General features: G+C 47.3%; 2 protein-coding genes across 2 annotated transcripts; both read left to right on the top strand.

Moving 5' to 3' along the window:
* Positions 1-2322: 2322 nt before the first annotated feature.
* On the top strand, positions 2323-3315 carry LOC123123073 (protein app1-like). Its single transcript, XM_044543501.1, has one exon. The coding sequence runs from the start codon at positions 2413-2415 to the stop codon at positions 3019-3021; it is 609 nt and encodes a 202-aa protein (XP_044399436.1). The 5' UTR covers positions 2323-2412; the 3' UTR covers positions 3022-3315.
* A 6651-nt stretch (positions 3316-9966) lies between these two features.
* On the top strand, positions 9967-10854 carry LOC123125647 (RNA-binding protein 12-like). Its single transcript, XM_044546112.1, has one exon. The coding sequence runs from the start codon at positions 10045-10047 to the stop codon at positions 10342-10344; it is 300 nt and encodes a 99-aa protein (XP_044402047.1). The 5' UTR covers positions 9967-10044; the 3' UTR covers positions 10345-10854.
* The last annotated feature ends 10110 nt before the right edge of the window (positions 10855-20964 follow it).

The raw sequence follows: 20964 nt of genomic DNA on the forward strand, positions 1-20964 counted from the left end.
TCTTTATATCAATAACAATAGCTTAGTACATCAAATAGGTGATAGTCACATATAGATGCAATACAAATGTTAGAACCTATGAGAATGGAAGACATCGAGAATAGTGACGGTGGCACAGATCAAGGAGCGCCAAGAGAAAATAGAAGACATCGAGAATAGTGACGCTGGCACAGGTCAAGGAGCGCCAAGAGAAACGTGAATTTGTGGATCTTCACGAGAGTGAAATGTTACAGCGCCCCAGTCTGCTGCAGTTCCCTTTTTCCTTTTTGGATTTAGAGAGAGATAAGCAGATTCCAAAATAGTTCTGTCGACTCATTTGATTGACGAACAAACTACGCCACAGAAGCGCGGGAGGGCCTACGAGCAGACATCGCATTCTGACGTGGCCCAACGATACCTTTGGAAAACCTATCCAATCTCGAGGCCCACATATGAACTGGATGCAACGCCCCACACTCCCTGTCCTACAGAACAAACCCAAAATGTCCGGTCCCTGCATTAATTCGGCCGACGCATGGTTTCACAGGACAACATGACACAGGGAAAATATCTAGTGATACCAAGCTTTAGGTGATACCATGATACAAGATCCTGGGCCGTTGGATTCTCAAATCTGACGGCTCTCGGTAACTCTGCAACATTTGCAAAAAAATCTATGAGGAGTCAAGAAATTGCGCATAGGTCCAGCAGATCCAACAACTTTTGGATGTCGTCCAATCTAAGAATCCGACGGTCCACATGCCCGTACCACGGTAGCATTTAAGCCCCGGTAGCACCAGATACTCACTCCATGACACGTCCTCTCAAAATTTCCAAGGCTCCAAGCCATTCTGAAAATGATGGTTATGCTATGCTACTTCAAAGGGGAGAAAAAAGAGAAAAGAAACGTCGCGAGACAGCTGCCTCGAGGAGAGAAAGGAAACTTGTGCAAGCAATTCGACACAGTTTCGCGTTTGGAGTTTTCGCTCTGGTTTTCCTTACCGATTACGAGTAGATTATTGTTATTTTGCTTGATGAATATCCCGAGTATTTGATGACTAATATGACCGCTTCAAGTCGCTTGCACCATGCATGTAAATTAGGTGGGCATCTGATGCGTGAAGTCTTCCTAAATGGGAGAAGGAAGGCAGTGAAACTTCTGCCTAAGGGTGTCTTTAGTTTATCCACTAAAAAAATAGAGTAAACCGCCGAATAAAGCTTACTAGAGTAAATTTATTACTTGGTTTATGCATTCCGTGGATCACTTGCTATGCTTAGTGGAGTAACGTTTCTAACCGACCCCCTAAGCTTAGCGGAGTAAAACTTATAATTGGTTTATGCATTCCGTCGATCACTTGCTATGCGTCTCCGCTACGTGCAGCGACGATGGTGACCACGCCGGCGATGCGCCACCGACAACACGTCCGTCGCCGAGCGGATACGCATCCATCATCGAGTCGGTATGTGCCCGCTAAAGCCACGACGGAGATTACCGTCGGCGACACCCAGTACCATGGCGAAGCAGATAACTGCGTGGGACCTGGCGGCGGAGGCCATGGATCAAGCAATGGGTGCGTTTGGTGGCTAAAGCGCACCTCTACGTTGAGCAGTCGCTGCACAGGGAGCAGCTCCTTGTGAGTCCGTACACCGGCCTGGTCGATGGCGAGGCCAAGGCCCCAAGTTAACATCGAAGGAGTACTTGACAGGGTGCTTCATGCAAGTCGTGAGGCCGCTGCAAACGCGAAGGAAAATTTTACCCCAGCAGGTCGCGGAGGAGTATTTTTACTCGTCCGCTCAGGGAGTAATTTTTTTTACTTCTCTAACCGGTTTAGGAGATCAGCTATGTGCCGGTTAGAGGAGTAAAATTAAAAAATTACTCCTCTGTAGCTATTTAAGGGATCCGTTAGAGATGCCGTAAGGAGAAAAATTTCTCAAGGAAGTACTACATTCATAACAAAATATAAGATACTTTTGTCGGCTAAACTAACTTTAAAAACGCCTTACATTTTGATACGGAGTAATACTATTTGCCTACATAATTTCATATTTAATGGCCTCTGGACACTTGCACATTGTCTTAGCTTTATCTTAAGCAATGCAATTCATGCCGACCATATTGCATGCATGCATACCACACATCGTCACGCAGTTCTCCGCCAATCATAGTACTCCTTACGCGGCCATGTGACTTATACTAGCTTTGCGTGGCCAACAACCGATGCTCTCCTGCAAAATGCCAAGCTGAGGTCGGCCGCCAGCTTCCCTTCCAAAAAACACAGAGTGGCGCGAGGCCAGCTCACGGGCTATAAAATTGGCATGCAGCGCTCCGATCATTGCATCACAAAGCAACACACCAAGTAGCCACATCGCGCTTAGCTGGGTTCCAAGAGAGCTACTAGGCACGTAGCGACTAGCGGTCACGAGCGCGCGCCCATGGCTTCCACGTCGACGAGCTTCGTGGCCATGGCGCTCGTCACCGCCGTCATGCTCAGCACGTGCCATGCCGCGCGCCTCCTCGCCGACGTTCCGGCCTTGCCCACACCGATGCTGCCCCCCGTGCCCGTCGTCCCTACAGTCCCCGCCGTGCCAGGCGGCGTCGTTCCCACGGTGCCCACCGTGCCGAACGTCCCGACGGTTCCCACCGTACCAGGCATCCCGACGGTGCCGACAGTTCCCACCGTGCCCGGCGTGCCGACGGTGCCCACCGTGCCAGGTGTGCCAACGGTGCCAGTACCTGGTGCCGTCGTGCCGACCATCCCAGCGGTTCCCACCGTGCCAGGCGTGCCGACTGTGCCGGTTCCTGGCGCCGTCGTGCCGACAGTGCCCACTGCGCCGAGTGTGCCGACGGTTCCCACAGTGCCAGGGGTGCCGACGTTGCCGATGCCGTCTGTCCCCGGCGTGCCTAACGTGCCGCTGCCGCCTATGCCGTCCGTCCCCGACCTGCCCAAGGTGCCACTGCCGCCGATGCCGTCCGTCCCTGGCGTGCCCAAGGTGCCACTGCCGCCGGTGCCGTCTGTTCCCGGTGTGCCGGCCGTGCCATAGTTCCTTGCACCTCCACCGTCGACGGACTAGACGTACGTACGTGCCCACATGCACGATTTACGAGTGTAATAAAACTGTAACGTTCCCACCATATGGTTACTTTAACTTTGTAGTATTCGTTTGAGCAGCACTTGTGTCTACGTGCAAGTAAAAAAGAAGTACCCACTTGTGTACGTGTGTGGTATATCTTTTCGATGGGTGCGTGTGGTGTGGAACTTTTTTTTTCTCGAATACGCACGAGTGTGTGTATCATCTATTAAGAGAAGAAGGGAAAAAGAACCCCAAAATAGTTTACAGGGCACGGCTACATGACACCCACGTCAACTCCACCTAACTCTACCCGGCACACTACGTGACTACTCGCCCTGCGCCCACCTTAGAGCTGCCTCGATGCCCTGGTGCATATCGTCATCGCCGTGGAGCAGTCCCGCGTCTTTCCATAGCACGTATTCGCTAGCAATTTTCCTCAACAAGTCTCCAAGACATGGAGTCCTGCCATTGAACACAACTTCGTTCCGGTGCTTCCACACCTCCCAGAGGACTAGCAAGCAAGTCGCGCGCCTCGGCCTTGCTCGCTTCTTGGTCAGCCTATCCAGCCCGCTGCGCACGTACCAGTCCGATAGCGTCTCTTCCTGGCGAGGCTCAGCATGCCCCATGCCCAGCGCGGGCAGGACTCGAGTCCACACTTGTCGGATGAAAACGCAGTGCAGAAGCAGGTGGTTTATCGTTTCACCATGTTGATCGCACAGCGGGCATGCGTCCTGGTGTGGCAATCCCCGCTCGCCGGTCGGTCCGAGGTCCAGCACCTCTCCTTAGTGGCTAGCCAAGAAAAGAACCTGCATCTGAGTGGCGCTCGCGAGTCCCAGGAGAACGAAGCCATGGGTGAAACCTGGAGCCCCCAAAACTTGGCCTGGTAGGCCGATCTGGCCGAGAATTGCCGCTCCTTGCTCCAGGCCCAGGTAATAGCGTCGCTGTCGTGCTCGTTCAGGCGGGTGGCCGCCACCGCAGGCCATAGGGACAGGAATTGCTCCAAGGTGGTGTGGTCGATGGCCGGCCCGAGGTCACGCGCCCAAGCATCTGAGGCTATGGCTTCGTAGACGGTTCTAGATTTCTTCACACGCGCCGGGATGCGGTCATACAGACGTGGCGCAAGCTCTTGGATGCGGGATCCCATAAGCCATCGATCCTCCCAAAACAAAGTGTTCTTGCCATCGCCAAGGTGCACGCGCGCTGCCGCCTGGAAGAGAAGTCTTGACTCCTTGGGCACGGGAAGGACAAACTCCGCCCACGGCCTAGAGGTGTCCGTCTTTTGTAACCAGATCCACTTTGTCTGCAAAGCTACGTTCATCCAACGCAAGTCCAGCACGCCAAGACCGCCTGCCCACTTTGGACGGCAGACGACGTCCCAGGCGACTGCACATGCGCCTCCTCCTGCCTCCGCCTTGCCGCTCCACAGAAAACTTCGACAGATTTTGGTCATTGCTGCGAGCGTTTTGGGTGGCTGCCCCAGAGCTAACATTGAATGGATGGGCATCGCTGTGAGAGCTGATTGGATGAGAAGGAGTCTGCTGCTCTTTGGCAGAGTCGCTGCCTTCCAGTGTGGCAGCATCGCGGCGAGCTGGTCCACGAGTCCACAAAATTGCACCGCCGTTTGCTTCCTTATGGTGAGGGGGAGGCGAAGGTATTTGCACGGGAACTCCGCCGTCGAGCAACCAAGCATATCGCGGACGAGTTGCATTTCCTCCTAGGAGCACCGGGTGGGAAGGGCTGCCGTCTTGGCAAGGTTCACATGCAGCCCCGAAGCGTGTCCGAACATGTCGAGGATCGACGAGCACACTGAGAGCTTGAGAAAAACCATGAGATCATCGGCGAACATGGAGAGTCTTTGTTTGAGGCCCGAGCATGCCAGTGGGGCCAGCAAACCTGTATCAGTGGCTCTCACGAACAACCGGTGTAGTGGCTCCATGCATAAGATGAAGAGCATAGGAGAGATCGGCCCCCCTTGTCTGAGCCCGCGGCAGTTAAAGATGGCATCGCCCGGCCTCCCATTGACCATGATTCTGGTGGACGAAGTGGAAAGTATGCCACAGATCCAAGTGATCCATCTCCGCCCAAAACCCATCTGTCTCATCACCTCAAGCAGGAAAGGCCATTGAATTGAGTCGAAGGCCTTGGATATGTCAAGCTTCAACATGACAGAAGGGTCACGCAGCGCGTGGAGGCGCCGGGTTGTGCACTGAACGAGCATGAAGTTGTCATGTAAGGACCTCCCTGCTACGAATGCACTCTGATGATTACCCACGAGGGACGGCAGTTCGCCAGCAAGCCTGACAGCCAGAGCTTTGTCGAAGATCTTGAGCGCCCCGTGCACAAGACCGACCGGCCTAAAATCCATGATTTGAACCGCTGCTGCTTTCTTCGGCAAGAGGATGACGATGGCCTTGTTGTTCGCTGGAAGGCCGCGCATGTCACCTCTATAGAACTGGCCCATCGCCCGCATCATATCATCCTTAATAATGCTCCAGCAAGAGGCATAAAAACATCCCGTGAATCCATCCAGCCCAGGGGATTTGTCCATTGGCATGTTCTTGACGATGCGCTCAATCTCCTCGATTGTGAATGGGGCCTCGAGGTGAGCCAGGTTCTTCCATGGAAGATCGAGGGCGTCAAGCTGGAGTGAGTAGTCACGCTCGGGAGCGGTTCCGAGCAGCGCTGAGTAGAACTCGTCTACCGCGTTTGCGGTCTCCTCCGAATTCGTGAACGTCTGCCCGTTGTGTTGCAAGGAGAGGATGGCATTCTTACATTGGCGATGACAGGCCTGACGATGGAAGTATGCGGTGTTGGCCTCGCCATCTCCGAGCTGCAGCAACCTCGATCTTTGCCTTGCTATTGTCCTCTGCAACGACGCCAGCCCGAGTAGCTTCCGCTTGAGCAGTCTGCGCAAGGCGTGCTCGTCCAGGGAGAGAGCCCTGGAGTCCATGGCCTCATCAAGCCGAGCAATGACCTCTAGGGCAATGAGGTTCTGCATCCTGACATTTCCAATCCACCGATCGCTCCAACGTTGCAGTGCTTTGGCCGTGGCTCGCAATTTGTTATCCAAGGTCAGGAAGGCATTATCGTGCAGGGGGACCGACTGCCAAGCCGTCTCCACCGTCTCGTGGAACCCATCGGCCTTGGGCCAGAACGCCTCAAAGCGGAATCGCCTCCCCATCATGATATCGGTGTTGAGGTCAAGCAGGAGGGGGCAATGATCAGAGACTGCAGATCCCAGGGCGGTCAGGAGGCAAGTCGGGTAGAGATCTTCCAGCAGCTCATGGCAAAAATGTGATCAATCTTTTCTAAGGTCGGCCTGAGCCTCTCATTCGACCAAGTGAATTTTCTCCCGTTCAGATACAGCTCTCGCAGCTCTAACCTGTTAAGCTTGGCACGGAAGCGGGCCATCATGCGGTGGTTCACGGCGCTGTTGTTCTTGTCCTCCGGGTCTACCAAGAGATTGAAATCTCCAGCAACTATCCATGGGCCTGCATGAAGATCCCGGATATCAACCAGCTCTTGTAGGAAAGCGATCTTATCCTCGTTGCTTTGAGGCCCATATACTCCCGTAAGCCACCATTGGCCTCCACTTGCCGGCCGGACCAGCCCCGTGAGCGTGTTCGTAGTGCGGTGAGGATTCGAAACTGATGCCATGGTGGCATCCCAAGCAAGCAAAATTCCCCCACAGGTTCCCACAGCAGGAAGGTACTCGAAATTCTCAAATCTATTACCCAGACAATGTTTCACGATTTCCGGTGATACAACTTGGAGTTTAGTCTCCTCGAAGCAAACCACCGCAGGGTTTGCCCCAGTCACAGCTTGATAAATGGCACTCCGTCTCGCCGGGGAGTTGAGTCCCCGGACGTTCCACACGATTACTTTGGATGATTGTGTAGCCATATGTTAAGCCCACCATCAGCCAGCGGCGAAGCAGAGCCTACCTAGCTCGCGACTGCCTCCTCCTGCCCCAGCAGGATGGACGCATCCCAGCCAAACAGAGCAAGGATCGCGGCGATCTGATCATGGGTCAGCGGCGTCTTGAAGAGTTCCCCGTACATTAGCAAGTCTTCGTCAGAGATCTCCTCGCCTTCATTGGCCATGCATAGCCGCCTGATGAGCAAGCGCTGCTGCTTCGACGCAGCCGATCCCGCGCCCACGCCCCGGGCTAGGCGAACACTCCTCCTCGGGTTAACAGCTGGAGACCGCTTCCTCCTTGGCTTTCGGTTGGGCGGCACACGATCCCCAGGACGGGATAGCAGCGGCGAGAGCACACGCCGTACCTCCGAACAGAAGTCTACCGCGGGCGTGCATGGCGGCGTGGATGTGTGTACTGTATGCTTGTACGTTTATTGGTGCAAGACATTGTTTGTGTAGACAAAGGGGTATTGCTCCATTTATACATGTGCCAGTGTATAATATTATTTTCATTTGTATCAATATATATACTATTCATGTAGGTATAAGCTTGAGTAGTTTGGCTTGACGTGTATGTATCTCAGATTCAAGAGCCTATATGGAGCTAGAGAAAGCATTCAAATTATCCCAATATTATATAAATTTGGTTTTTTTGGTACAAATATAATGACCATATGCTTTATATGAGTTGTGCTAAAGAATAGTAACCGATGGAGTGGGGCATTTTGGTGACCGGGCACCATGGAGCCCGGAATTTTTGAAAAAAAATCAAAATTCAAACTTTCAATTTAAAAATAATTAAAAAATGCAAGTATACAAGGATGAAATGTATATGTGCGTAAATACTTTGAAATGTGGTGTGTAAAAAAATAAATTCATGGACTTTGCGGATGAATAGTATCACTAGATGACTCGTTGCTTCAATTGGTGCAGAGACCAACTCCAGCTCAGAAGCTAAGTGACCAACTCCACAACTGTCTGCAAATGATTATGTTCGTATGGCGTTTTTATTTCCTTTACAATAATCATTGCTCATAGCCCTCTTTGGAGATTTGTTTTGATGGCATGAGACTCTACTCATGATGGGTTTTTCCCCAGCTGTCTACAAAAGCGCAAAGACCAATTACAACCAGAAATTAAGCAAGCTATAGGCGACACATTACTTTTGATGTATCTGTGCTAATGTCCAACTATACTTCTTTGGCCAATTTTTTTAAAAGGGGAAACTATTTGGGAGTGTTGAATTACTTATATGTTATTTATATTTTTATTATTATTTCATGCTATTATATTATCACTTTTACATACTATTTATAGTATTTTATATTATTTTTCTAGACTAACCTATTAATCTAGTGCCTAGTGCCAGTTGCCGTTTTCTGCATGTTTTTGGTTTCATAGGAAATCATTATCTAGGAGTCAAAATATCTTGCCGAGTTAATACAATTTTTTTTGGCAACGAAGGAGCCACGAAGCTTCGGGGGAGATCGAGAGGAGCTATAGGGGTCCCACACGGCCACTCGGCGTGACCAGGGGGTAGGGCGCACCCCTAGGCTGTGTGGCGCCCACCTGCACTGCCTTACCTTGGTTCCACCACCATAAATTCCTATAAATACCAAAACCCTTCGGGATATTTTCATACAATTTTTTCTGCCGCCACAAGTTCTTGTTTCGCGAAGATCCAATTTGGAGGCATGTTCCGGAGTTTTGCCAGAGGGGGAATCCATTGTCGGAGGCTTATTTATAAACCTTGCTGCCCCCATGACCATGTGTGAGTAGTCCATTAGGACCTTAGGGTCTCTGTAGTAGCTATCTCTCTCTCTCTCTCTCTCTCTCTCTCTCTCTCTCTCTCTCTCTCTCTCTCTCTCTCTCTCTCTCTCTCTCTCTCATCTTTAGTACCATGGTCCCGTGAGCTGTCTCACATGATCGGGATCAATTCAATGTAATCGATGGTATGTTTGTTGGGATATCATTAATTATCACTTTATGACCAGATTGTTCATTGAAATTAGTTGACTCTTTTGAGATTTTCTTGTTGTATAATGAAATAGTTTTGCATGCTCTTCGATTTATCTATCTTCTCTTGCCAAGTTCGATGGGTTTTTCTTCAAAATGAGTGGTGCTTTGTCGTTTGTTCAACTTGCGGTGCTCTAACCCAGTGGGTGGATTATCAGTAGTAAATGCAGTTGGATTAACGGGCTACTTATCACAGACGTAATGCCTATATGAGTTTCTGACATGAATGATCATATTCCAGGAAATTGAGATTTTCCAGCCGATAAATTGTGTTATATTGACCTTGTCTGCATAAACTTAACCGCGTTATTGACCTTGCGTGATCTATTCAAAGTCAGCACAAAGGCCATGGGTGTACCTCGGGTTTGATCTCCGGTGGGATGAGGGTGCAACCACTCTTCTAATCATCCAACCACATGTGCTGATTATTTGATCAACTGCGGTACATTGATATATACTCACTCCGTCCGGAAATACTTATCATCAAAATGAATAAAAGGCGATGTATCTAGACGTTCTAGATACATCTCCTTCTATCCATTTTGATGACAAGTATTTTCGGAACGGAGGGAGTACATTTTGTCACCTTATTCGCGAATGAGTCGGTGGTGTTGATTTGAACATTGGAGCCTTGGAGAAATATCCAAACTGTATATACGCCGAAGATACACAGTAGAACAGTACTGTCAGACCAAGCGCACCTTCGCGAAACACCATGACGACGCCAGTTGAAAAATGATGGCAGGAACGAAACGGTTGAGCAGATCCAAGCTGCAGCGCCATACAGCTCCCCTCCTCACCTAAACACAGAAAATTGTAGCTACCTCGACCACACAACACAAAGCGCTTCCCTTTTTGGATTGACGGCGCACACACAAACATTCTCAATCTGGCCAACAACCAACCTAATGTCCTAATCACACCATTACTCGGGGCTACAAATTGCCAGGCATTGACCCATGTTCATACATCGCAGCAGAGCAGAAGCAACATCTTGCAATCACAACACCGCACACGAGAGAATACTATCTCTCACTAGTGCAACCGCTAGCTCTAGCCATGGCTTCCAGGGCGAGCATGTTGGCCATGATCATGGCGTGCGCGCTCCTCCTCGCCGGAAGCACGTGCGACGCTGCCCGCAACCTGGCCGACACGACCCCCGCGGCTGCCGCTCCGGCTGCTAGCGTCGTACCTGGCCTGCCGGCCGAGCCCACGGACACGGTCACCCTGATGCCACCAATGCCGTCGGTCACCCTGCCCACCGTGCCACAGGTGACGCTGCCGCCCATGCCGGCCATCGTCGTGCCCAAGGCGGTCCTGCCACCCATGCCCAAGGTGACCCTACCCACCGTGCCGTAGGTCACCATGGCGCCGATGCCCGCCATTGTCGTGCCCAAGGTGACGCTGCCGCCGCTGCCGTTCGTCCCGAATGTGAACGTACCTATGCCGTTCGCGGCACCGCCCCCGTCAAAGTAGGCGTGCCCACGCCGCAGTGCTCCCGCCCTGTCCACGATAGGGCGCCGTTCATCTGAGTGTGGCGCCAGGTCACTCCGTGGACACGACGTACATTTTCTTACATGCAAGCTCGGTGTTTTATATGCGATGTATCACAGTATCAGTAATTCTTGCCTTCTTTTACGTCTCAGTAGTCAGTGGTATATGTATTGCTAGTGTTTGGATGTTGAGGTTTTGTCCCATTGTATGCATTCTTGATAATCTTAAATACAGATTACTATTTACGGTATGCATCTTTGTCTTTTACTGTTACTTAACGAGTAATGGACAATTGTCTCTGTCCTCTCAGGTGCTCGAAAGTATAAGAGAGGCCATTTAGCTCTTTTTGAGTAAACCATTAGGATTTTTTTTATTTTTTCCTGCACCAAAGGTAATAGTGTGAATTACACAAAATTAAAAGGTGCAATTCCAGCAAAAAAAAGTGTCTGTACAATAAAAAAAAGTTGCAAACTGCACAAAGTAGTGCAATTAAACCGAAAGGCACGATAACACAAAATAGTGCAAATTGCATAAGTGAGTGTAATTACAAAAGATGCAATTGCATGCACAGAAATAAAAGTACAATTACACAACAAGGTGTAGTTGCGCAAAAATATAAATATCATTGAACCATACAATAGTGTAACTGCAGAAAAAGCGCAAATGTACACCAGATTTTAATTGCTTACAAAAACTAGACTTGCAGCCAAAAACTGTAAATGCACAATTTATTTCCATACCCGATAGAAAAAAACAACTACAAAGGAAAGAAAAATATAGGTGCCAAAGATAAATTACTAAAACTATTTGGAAACAAAATAAACACAAACATTCGTAGTTTTTCTTTGTAGGGAAAAGAAACATTACTAGTACTTCCTCGGTTCCAAAGTACTTGATTTTCTCGGTTTGTCCTAAGTCAGGCTTTATAAAGTTTAATCAAGTATATAGAAAAATATGCTAACATTTAGAATAGCAAATAGATATAGTATGCCAATATATTTTGTGAACAATCTAATGAACTAATTTGTTGTTATAGTTGTTAGTATTTTTTTTATATATAAGCTTAGTCAGAGTTAAAAAAAACTTGACTTAGGATAAAACTAATACTCCCTCCGATCCATATTGTACTTGTTGCTCAAACGGATGTATCTAGCACTAAAATATGTCTAGATATATCCATTTGAGTGACAAGTAATGGATTGGAGGGAGTACTTGAAACATGTTGGAACGGGGGTAAATCTGCTTAATATAAGTGACAAGTGTAGCTTACTGACCAAAGTGTCAGTTGGCGGCTTCAAAGCCCAATAAGTTTTTCTTGCAGATACAAAGCCCAATCGGTGAGCAAGCTCACACGAAGTGGTATTAGATTGCAGATTCAAGGCCCAATAGGTTTGCACGATTTTCCAATTATTTTTCTCAAAACACAAAACAACTCAAATCTAAATGCAAAGCAGCCACCTGGATTTTAGCAAATCTGCTTGTTAATTCCTCATGTTTTTCTAAAAAATAAAGAACAACTTGAATAAATGCAAATCCATTAAAAACAGAAAGCAACTTGAATATAAGTGCAAATATGACGACAGGAAAATTAACAGCATTTTATTATAAATCATTCGCATTGGTTTTAGAAAACCTACATGCTTATTCCTCCTGGCCAAGTTCTCCATCAACAATGGATGCGACAAGGAAAATTACGAAACTCCAATACTTTCTAAAGAAATAGTGTGGGTCACTATTGGTTCGTGCACCAGAAATTCGCATGGGCACGCGAGTGCAGGGGCATGCACCTGCCAAGTCCTGCTGCCCGCTCAATTTGCCTCGCAATTCGTGTAGTAGTTCAATCCCGCACGAGAGCACAATAATTTTTAAGTTTCAACTTTGAAACTTACGGTTTTTTCATCTAAAACTGCCAAGTTTCAACCAGTTTCAGAGATATAATTTTAAGCAATTTTTTCTATCGATCGTTGATACGGAATAATTGATTTTTACCGGTCGCTCATACTAAGTTTCGACATTGAAACTTCGAATATTTCTTAAAAAGTCACCAAGATATATTCAAAATGGATCTTATTTGAAAGCGCCGGTCACAAGAAACATGAGTATGAAAACAGAACTTAATTTAAAATTTTCATCTAAAAGATATAAAACAATGAAAATCGGAAGCCAAAATAAAAACCGGGCACCAAGGACATGGGTGCCTCCGCACTTGCGTGCCCCAAATCCTCATCCGTTTGTGCACGGCGTGCTTTGTGACAACTGTCGCGCCGGCGAGAGCAGGTGTGGCAATGTTTTATCGATAATGGGCATGGCCCTCTGGTTTCATTTTTTTAGTATGTTTGGCCTCATTTTTATTGTAAGTGCATCTAGTGCCCCTTAGTGATTTTGGTGTATTGAAGACTTATAGGTTAAGGGATTGATGTGTTTGTGAGTGTACACAGGTCTATAAGTCTATGAGGAGTTTGATATTTACAGAGAAAGTCGACCCTAAAAATGAAGTTCTTCGACTGAAGACTTTGGATTTCTGAAGACTTTGAAAGTGAAGAAATTGATGTAACCTTGAAGACTTGGTATTTATTCGAGGAACATGAAGTGTGAAGACTTTTGTTTTCGTAGTTTCATTTTCTCTTTCTTGAGTCATAGGAAACACCGTACTATTAAAGGGGGTCGAGGAAATACTAAGGAAAAAATTCCATGTGATGCTCAACTCAAAATCCTACACCTACCAATCCCTTCGAGTGAAGCCATTGGAAATCTCATACAGTTCAGTCAATTTCTTCAGTGACAGAGACAAAGTTCTTCTGGTCTCTGAGGAATTTGTTCTGACTGAGGAGTTAGGAATTCGCTAGTGCGGATTGCCTACAAGTGAGGAACATGATAGCCCTGGGGAATTTGACAGTCAAATTTCCGACCATTGCTGTGCTACGCGCTAGCTGTCCCAAAATATCTAACCACCTAACGGTCATATTATTGAAGAGCATTTATGTCTTATCATGTCGGGCTGCTCCCTAGGCTATAAATAGCCGCCCCCTACAACCACTAGCTGGTTGGCTGCTCCGAGAGAAACTGACACTTGTCATTTGAGAGCCAAACCCAAACACTTACAAACCCAAAGTGATTGAGCATCACTGAAGAGACTGGTCCTGCGTGGATCCGACGCTTGTTACCTTTGAAGACTGTGCATCTTCCAGACGGTTAGGCGTCATGGTCTAGAGCATCCAAGAGGAAATTGTGGATCGCCGAGTGACCGAGTTTGTGAAGGTTTGGAAGTCACCTGAAGACTTACCACGAGTGATTGGGCGAGGTCTGTGTGACATTAGATCAAGGAGAATACAGTGAGGACTGTGTGTCCGGAACTGTGTGTCCGGGACTGTGTCCTCAGGTTTAAATACCTAGCCGCTCTAACCAGACGTACAACTGTCACAGCAGTTGGAACTGGTCTACCAAATCATTGTCTTCACCAAGCCTACTGGTTCTATTTTCTCAACTCTTTCATTTCCTCATTACTGTGTTGTGTGCTTGTTCATATCTGTTTGAAGACTTTGACTGAAGACTTTTTCAATTTTCTCACTTTAATTTCTTCAGTCTGTTTGTCTTCATCCTGTTTTATCCTGTGTTTACGCTTCCTGTACTCTCTATCTGTTTTCATTTCATCATGATGTCCATGTTTATGTTATGTCATGTGTGCATCTGAGTACTTATTCTGCTGCAAGTAGTTCTTCGCTTAGGAATTTCCTCACCCTGAAATTCCTCGGTGAAGAATTCATAAAAATCGCCTATTCACCCCCCTCTAGTCGATATAACGCACTTTCAATTTGTATCAGAGCAAGGTACTCCCTTGTTCTGTGTGATTTTGGTTTAACCGCCTGGAGTTTTAGTTATGTCGACCGCAGGTATGATCAAGGTCTCTGCTGGGTGTCCTACCTTCGATGGGATGAACTACCCCTACTGGAAGAATAAGATGCGAATGCATCTTGAGGCAATTGATAACGATCTCTGGTATGTTGTGGAAAATGGTGTTCCCTCAGTCACACCTTCTCTGAATGTTGCTGATGTGAAGAGATTCAAGCAACTCGATTCTCAAGCGAAGAACATCATATGTGGCCATCTGAGCAAAGGGCAGTATGGAAGAGTGAGTGCTTTGGAAACTGCTAAGCTTATCTGGGATAGGTTGTCCAAGGTCAATGAAGGAGTCTCAACACAGCGTGACTCTTGAGTTGACGTTCTTCGCAATCTCTTCAACCGCTTCAAAAGACTCGACAATGAAAATGTGCAGCAAACCTTCGATCGCCTCACTGACATCTCAAATGAGCTTCAAGCACTTGGTGCCACTGACATCACCGACCATGAGATGGTGAAGAAATTGCTGAGATCACTTGATTCCTCATTTGATACTCTAGCACTGATGATACAAGAATGTGGAGATTACAAGTCATTTGATCCCGCTGATATCCTCGAAAGGCTAAACACTCATGAGTTCCAGCTTGCTGAGAAAAGAGATCTCTATGGTTCGAGCTATGACAGATCACGTGCCCTGAAGGCCAAGGCAGTCTCTGAATCTGAAGGTGAAGATTCTGGTAGTAGCCTTGGTGATCCTGAAGAACTGAGCCAGGAGCTAGCACTACTCGTGAAGAAATTTCAGAAGTTCTCAAGACGTGGTCGCTTTGGAAAATCCTCAAGGAGTAATGATTCCTCATCCAGTGACTATAAGAAGAGACTGTGCCACAAATGCAAGAAACCTGGTCACTACATTCAAGACTGTCCTCACTGGGAAAAGGAATCAAAGAAGTAGAAATACAAGGATTACAATTCTGATGATTCAAAGAAGAAGAAGAAATCTTCAAAGTCTTCATCATCAAAATCCTCAAAGTCTTCATCTCACAAGAAGAACAGCTCCAAGAAGGCTCGGGCATTCATTGGCAATGAAATGGACTCTGAGGCCAAATCTGAGGAACATGAGGAAGAGGAGGCATCTGAGGAGTCCGAGTCTGGTGTGGCGAGCCTAGCTCTCGCTACTGCATTCGTCAGCAAGTACATCTTCAACTCTAAAGAAAAAGGCTTCGCCAACAAGGCTAATGAAGGCGATGATGACTACGCTCCCACCTATTGCTTCATGGCAAAAGGTGCCAAGGTACTCAAATATCCCTCCTCTAAATCAAGTGAGGATGTGCTACCTCTTGAGCACTGCGTTGGTTTTCCCTTGAAGAGGAAAGGGTGATGCAGCAAAGTAGCGTAAGTACTTCCCTCAGTTTTTGAGAACCAAGGTATCAATCCAGTATGAGGCCACGCACGAGTCCCTCGCACCTACACAAACAAATAAATCCTCGCAACCAACGCGATAAGGGGTTGTCAATCCCTACATGGTCACTTACGAGTGTGAGATCTGATAGATATGATAAGATAATATTTTTTGGTATTTTTATGATAAAGATGCAAAGTAAAGAAAGCAAAATAAATAACTAAGTGTTGGAAGATTAATATGATGGAAAATAGACCCCGGGGCCATAGGTTTCACTAGTGGCTTCTCTAAACAGCATAAGTATTTACGGTGGGTGAACAAATTACTGTTGAGCAATTGACAGAATTGAGCATAGTTATGAGAATATCTAGGTATGATCATGTATATAGGCATCACGTCCGAGACAAGTAGACCGACTCCTGCCTGCATCTACTACTATTACTCCACACATCGACCGCTATCCAGCATGCATCTAGAGTATTAAGTTCATAAGAACAGAGTAACGCTTTAAGCAAGATGACATGATGTAGAGGGATAAACTCATGCAATATGATATAAACCCCATCTTGTTATCCTCGATGGCAACAATACAATACGTGCCTTGCTGCCCCTACTGTCACTGGGAAAGGACACCGCAAGATTGAACCCAAAGCTAAGCACTTCTCCCATTGCAAGAAGGATCAATCTAGTAGGTCAAACCAAACTAATAATTCGAAGAGACTTGCAAAGATAACCAATCATACATAAAAGAATTCAGAGGAGATTCAAATATTGTTCATAGATAAACTTGATCATAAACCCACAATTCATCGGTCTCAACAAACACACGACAAAAGAAGATTACATCGAATAGATCTCCACAAGAGAGGGGGAGAACATTGTATTGAGATCCAAAAATAGAGAAGAAGCCATCTAGCTAATAACTATGGACCCGAAGGTCTGAGGTAAACTACTGGCACATCATCGGAGAGGCTATGGTGTTGATGTAGAAGCCTTGCGTGATCGATGCCCCTCCAGCGGAGCTCCGAAACAGGCCCCAAGATGGGATCTCACGGGTACAGAAGGTTGCGGCGGTGGAATTAGGTTTTTGGATCCGTATATGGTAGTTTGGGGGTACGTAGGTATACATAGGAGGAGGAAGTACGTCGGTGGAGCAACAGGGGGCCCACGAGGGTGGAGGGCGCGCCCAGGGGGGTAGGCGCGCCCCCCTACCTCGTGCCCTCCTGGTTGACGTCTTGACGTAGGGTCCAAGTGTTGGAAATATGCCCTAGAGGCATTAATAAATTGGTTATTATTATATTTCCTTGTTTATGATAATCGTTTATTATCCATGCTAGAATTGTATTGATAGGAAACTCAGATACATGTGTGGATACATAGACAACACCATGTCCCTAGTAAGCCTCTAGTTGACTAGCTCGTTGATCAATAGATGGTTACGGTTTCCTGACCATGGACATTGGATGTCATTGATAACGGGATCACATCATTAGGAGAATGATGTGATGGACAAGACCCAATCCTAAGCCTAGCACAAGATCGTGTAGTTCGTTTGCTCAGAGCTTTTCTAATGTGAAGTATCATTTCCTTAGACCATGAGATTGTGCAACTCCCGGATACCGTAGGAATGCTTTGGGTGTACCAAATGTCACAACGTAACTGGCTGGCTATAAAGGTGCACTACAGGTATCTCCGAAAGTGTCTGTTGGGTTGGCATGAATCGATACTGGGATTTGTCACTCCGTGTAAACGGAGAGGTATCTCTGGGCCCACTCGGTAGGACATCATCATAATGTGCACAATGTGACCAAGGAGTTGATCACGGGATGATGTGAGTTACGGAACGAGTAAAGAGACTTGCCGGTAACGAGATTGAACAAGGTATCGGGATACCGACGATCGAATCTCGGGCAAGTAACATAAAGATAGACAAAGGGAATTGAATACGGGATTGATTGAATCCCCGACATCGTGGTTCATCCGATGAGATCATCGTGGAACATGTGGGAGCCAACATGGGTATCCAGATCCCGCTGTTGGTTATTGGCCGGAGAACGTCTCGGTCATGTCTGCATGGTTCCCGAACCCGTAGGGTCTACACACTTAAGGTTCGATGATGCTAGGGTTATAGGGAATAGATATACGTGGTTACCGAATGTTGTTCGGAGTCCCAGATGAGATCCCGGACGTCACGAGGAGTTCCGGAATGGTCCGGAGGTAAAGATTTATATATGGGAAGTCCTGTTTTGGTCACCGGAAAAGTTTCGGGTGCTATCGGTAATGTACCGGGACCACCGGGAGGGTCCCGGGGGTCCACCAGGTGGGGCCACCAGCCCCAGAAGGCTGCGTGGGCCAAGTGTGGGAGGGGACCAGCTCCAGGTGGGCTGGTGCACCCCCCACCAAGGCCCAAGGCGCAGGGAGAGTGGGAGGGGGCAAACCCTAGGTCCAGATGGGCCTTAAGGCCCACCCTAGTGGCGCCCCCCTCTCTTTTCCCCTTGGCCGCACCCTAGATGGGTTTTGGGGGCTGCCGCCACCCCTGGGGAGGGAACCCTAGATGGGGGCGCAGCCCCTCCCCTTCCCCTATATATACTTGAGGTATTTGGGGCTGCAAACACGGGGAGAACACCTCTCTTTTGGCGCAGCCCTACCCCTCTCCCTCCTCCTCTCCTGCGGTGCTTGGCGAACCCCTGCAGGATTGCCACGCTCCTCCATCACCACCACGCCGTCGTGCTGCTGCTGGACGGAGTCTTCCCCAACCTCTCCCTCTCTCCTTGCTGGATCAAGGCGTGGGAGACGTCACCGGGCTGCATGTGTGTTGAACGCGGAGGCACTGTTCTTCGGTGCTTAGATCGGAATCAACCGCGATCTGAATCGCTACGAGTACGACTCCTTCATCCGCGTTCTTGCAATGCTTCCGCATCGCGATCTACAATGGTATGTAGATGCACTCCCCTTCCCCTCGTTGCTAGATTACTCCATAGATTGATCTTGGTGATGCGTAGAAAATTTTGAATTTCTGCTACGTTCACAACAGTGGCATCTTGAGCTAGGTCTATGCGTAGTTTCTATGCACGAGTAGAACACAAAGTAGTTGTGGGCGTCGATTTTGTCAATTTACTTGTCGTTACTAGTCTTATCTTGATTCGACGGCATCGTGGGATGAAGCGGCCCGGACCGACCTTACACGTACACTTACGTGAGACAGGTTCCATCGACTGACATGCACTAGTTGCATAAGGTGGCTAGCGGGTGTCTGTCTCTCCCACTTTAGTCGGATCGGATTCGATGAAAAGGGTCCTTATGAAGGGTAAATAGAAATTGGCATATCACGTTGTGGCTTTTGCGTAGGTAAGAAACGTTCTTGCTAGAATCCCATAGCAGCCACGTAAAACATGCAACAACAATTAGAGGACGTCTAACTTGTTTTTGCAGGGTATGCTATGTGATGTGATATGGCCAAAAAGGATGTGATGAATGATATATGTGATGTATGAGATTGATCATGTTCTTGTAATAGGAATCACGACTTGCATGTCGATGAGTATGACAATAGGCAGGAGCCATAGGAGTTGTCTTAATTTATTGTATGACCTGCGTGTCAATGAAAACGCCATGTAATTACTTTACTTTATTGCTAACCGTTAGCCATAGTAGTAGAAGTAATAGTTGGCGAGACAACTTCATGAAGACACGATGATGGAGATCATGGTGTCATGCCGGTGACAAAGGTGATCATGCCGCGCCTCGAAGATGGAGATCAAAAGGCGCAAGATGATATTGGTCATATCATGTCACTTTATGATTTGCATGTGATGTTTGTCATGTTTACATCTTATTTGCTTAGAACGACGGTAGCATAAATAAGATGATCCCTCACTAAAATTTCAAGAGACGTGTTCCCCCTAACTGTGCACCGTTGCGAAGGTTCGTTGTTTCGAAGCACCACGTGATGATCGGGTGTGATACATTTTAACGTTCGAATACAACGGGTGTTGACGAGTCTAGCATGTACAGACATGGCCTCGGAACACATGCGAAACACTTAGGTTGACTTGACGAGCCTAGCATGTACAGACATGGCCTCGGAACACAAGAGACCGAAAGGTCGAACATGAGTCGTATAGTAGATACGATCAACATGGAGATGTTCACCGATGATGACTAGTCCGTCTCACGTGATGATCGGACACGGCCTAGTTTGACTCGGATCATGTATCACTTAGATGACTAGAGGGATGTCTATCTGAGTGGGAGTTCATTGAATAATCAGATGAACTTAATTATCATGAACATAGTCAAAAGGTCTTTGCAAATTATGTCATAGCTTGCGCTTTAGTTCTACTGGTTAAGATATGTTCCTAGAGAAAATTTAGTTGAAAGTTGATAGTAGCAATTATGCGGACTGGGTCCGTAAACTGAGGATTGTCCTCATTGCTGCACAGAAGGCTTATGTCCTTAATGCACCGCTCGGTGTGCTGAACCTCGAGCGTCGTCTTGATGTTACGAAACATCTGACATACACGTTTTGATGACTACGTGATAGTTCAGTGCGTAATGCTAATGGTTTAGAATTGTGGCACCAAAGACGTCTTGAAACGTCACAGAACATATGAGATGTTCCGAAGACTGAAATTGGGATTTCAGACTAGAGCCCACGTCAAGAGGTATGAGACCCCTGACAAGTTTCTTAAGCCTGCAAACCTAGGGAGAAAAGCTCAATCGTTGAGCATGTGCTCAGATTGTCTAAGTACCACAATCGCTTAAATCGAGTGGGAGTTAATCTTCCAGATGAGATAGTGATGGTTCTCCATAGTCACTGCCACCAAGCTATTAGAGCTTCGTGATGAACTATAACATATCAGGGATAGACATGATGATCCTTGAGCAACTCACGATGTTTGACACCGCGAAAGTAGAAATCAAGAAGGAGCATCAATTGTTGATGGTTAGTAAAACCACTAGTTTCTAGAAGGGAAAGGGCAAGAAGGGATACTTCATGAAACGGCAAATCAGTTGCTGCTCTAGTGAAGAAACCCAAGGTTGAACCCAAACCCGAGACTAAGTGCTTCTGTAATGAGGGGAACGGTCACTGAAGCAGTACTACCCTAGATACTTGGTAGATAAGAAGGCAGGCAAGGTCGACAGAAGTATATTGGATATACATTATATGAATGTGTACTTTACTAGTACTCCAAGCAGCACCAGGGTATTAGATACCGGTTCGGTTGCTAAGTGTTAGTAACTCGAAA

Source organism: Triticum aestivum, chromosome 5D (genome assembly GCF_018294505.1).
Source record: "Triticum aestivum cultivar Chinese Spring chromosome 5D, IWGSC CS RefSeq v2.1, whole genome shotgun sequence".
Classification (NCBI taxonomy): Eukaryota; Viridiplantae; Streptophyta; class Magnoliopsida; order Poales; family Poaceae; genus Triticum; species Triticum aestivum.

What these genes read in the sequence shown, in the direction of transcription:
- LOC123125647 (XM_044546112.1), top strand. Translation starts at nt 10,045, where the DNA reads ATGGCTTCCAGGGCGAGCATGTTGGCCATGATCATGGCGTGCGCGCTC.
- LOC123123073 (XM_044543501.1), top strand. Translation starts at nt 2,413, where the DNA reads ATGGCTTCCACGTCGACGAGCTTCGTGGCCATGGCGCTCGTCACCGCC.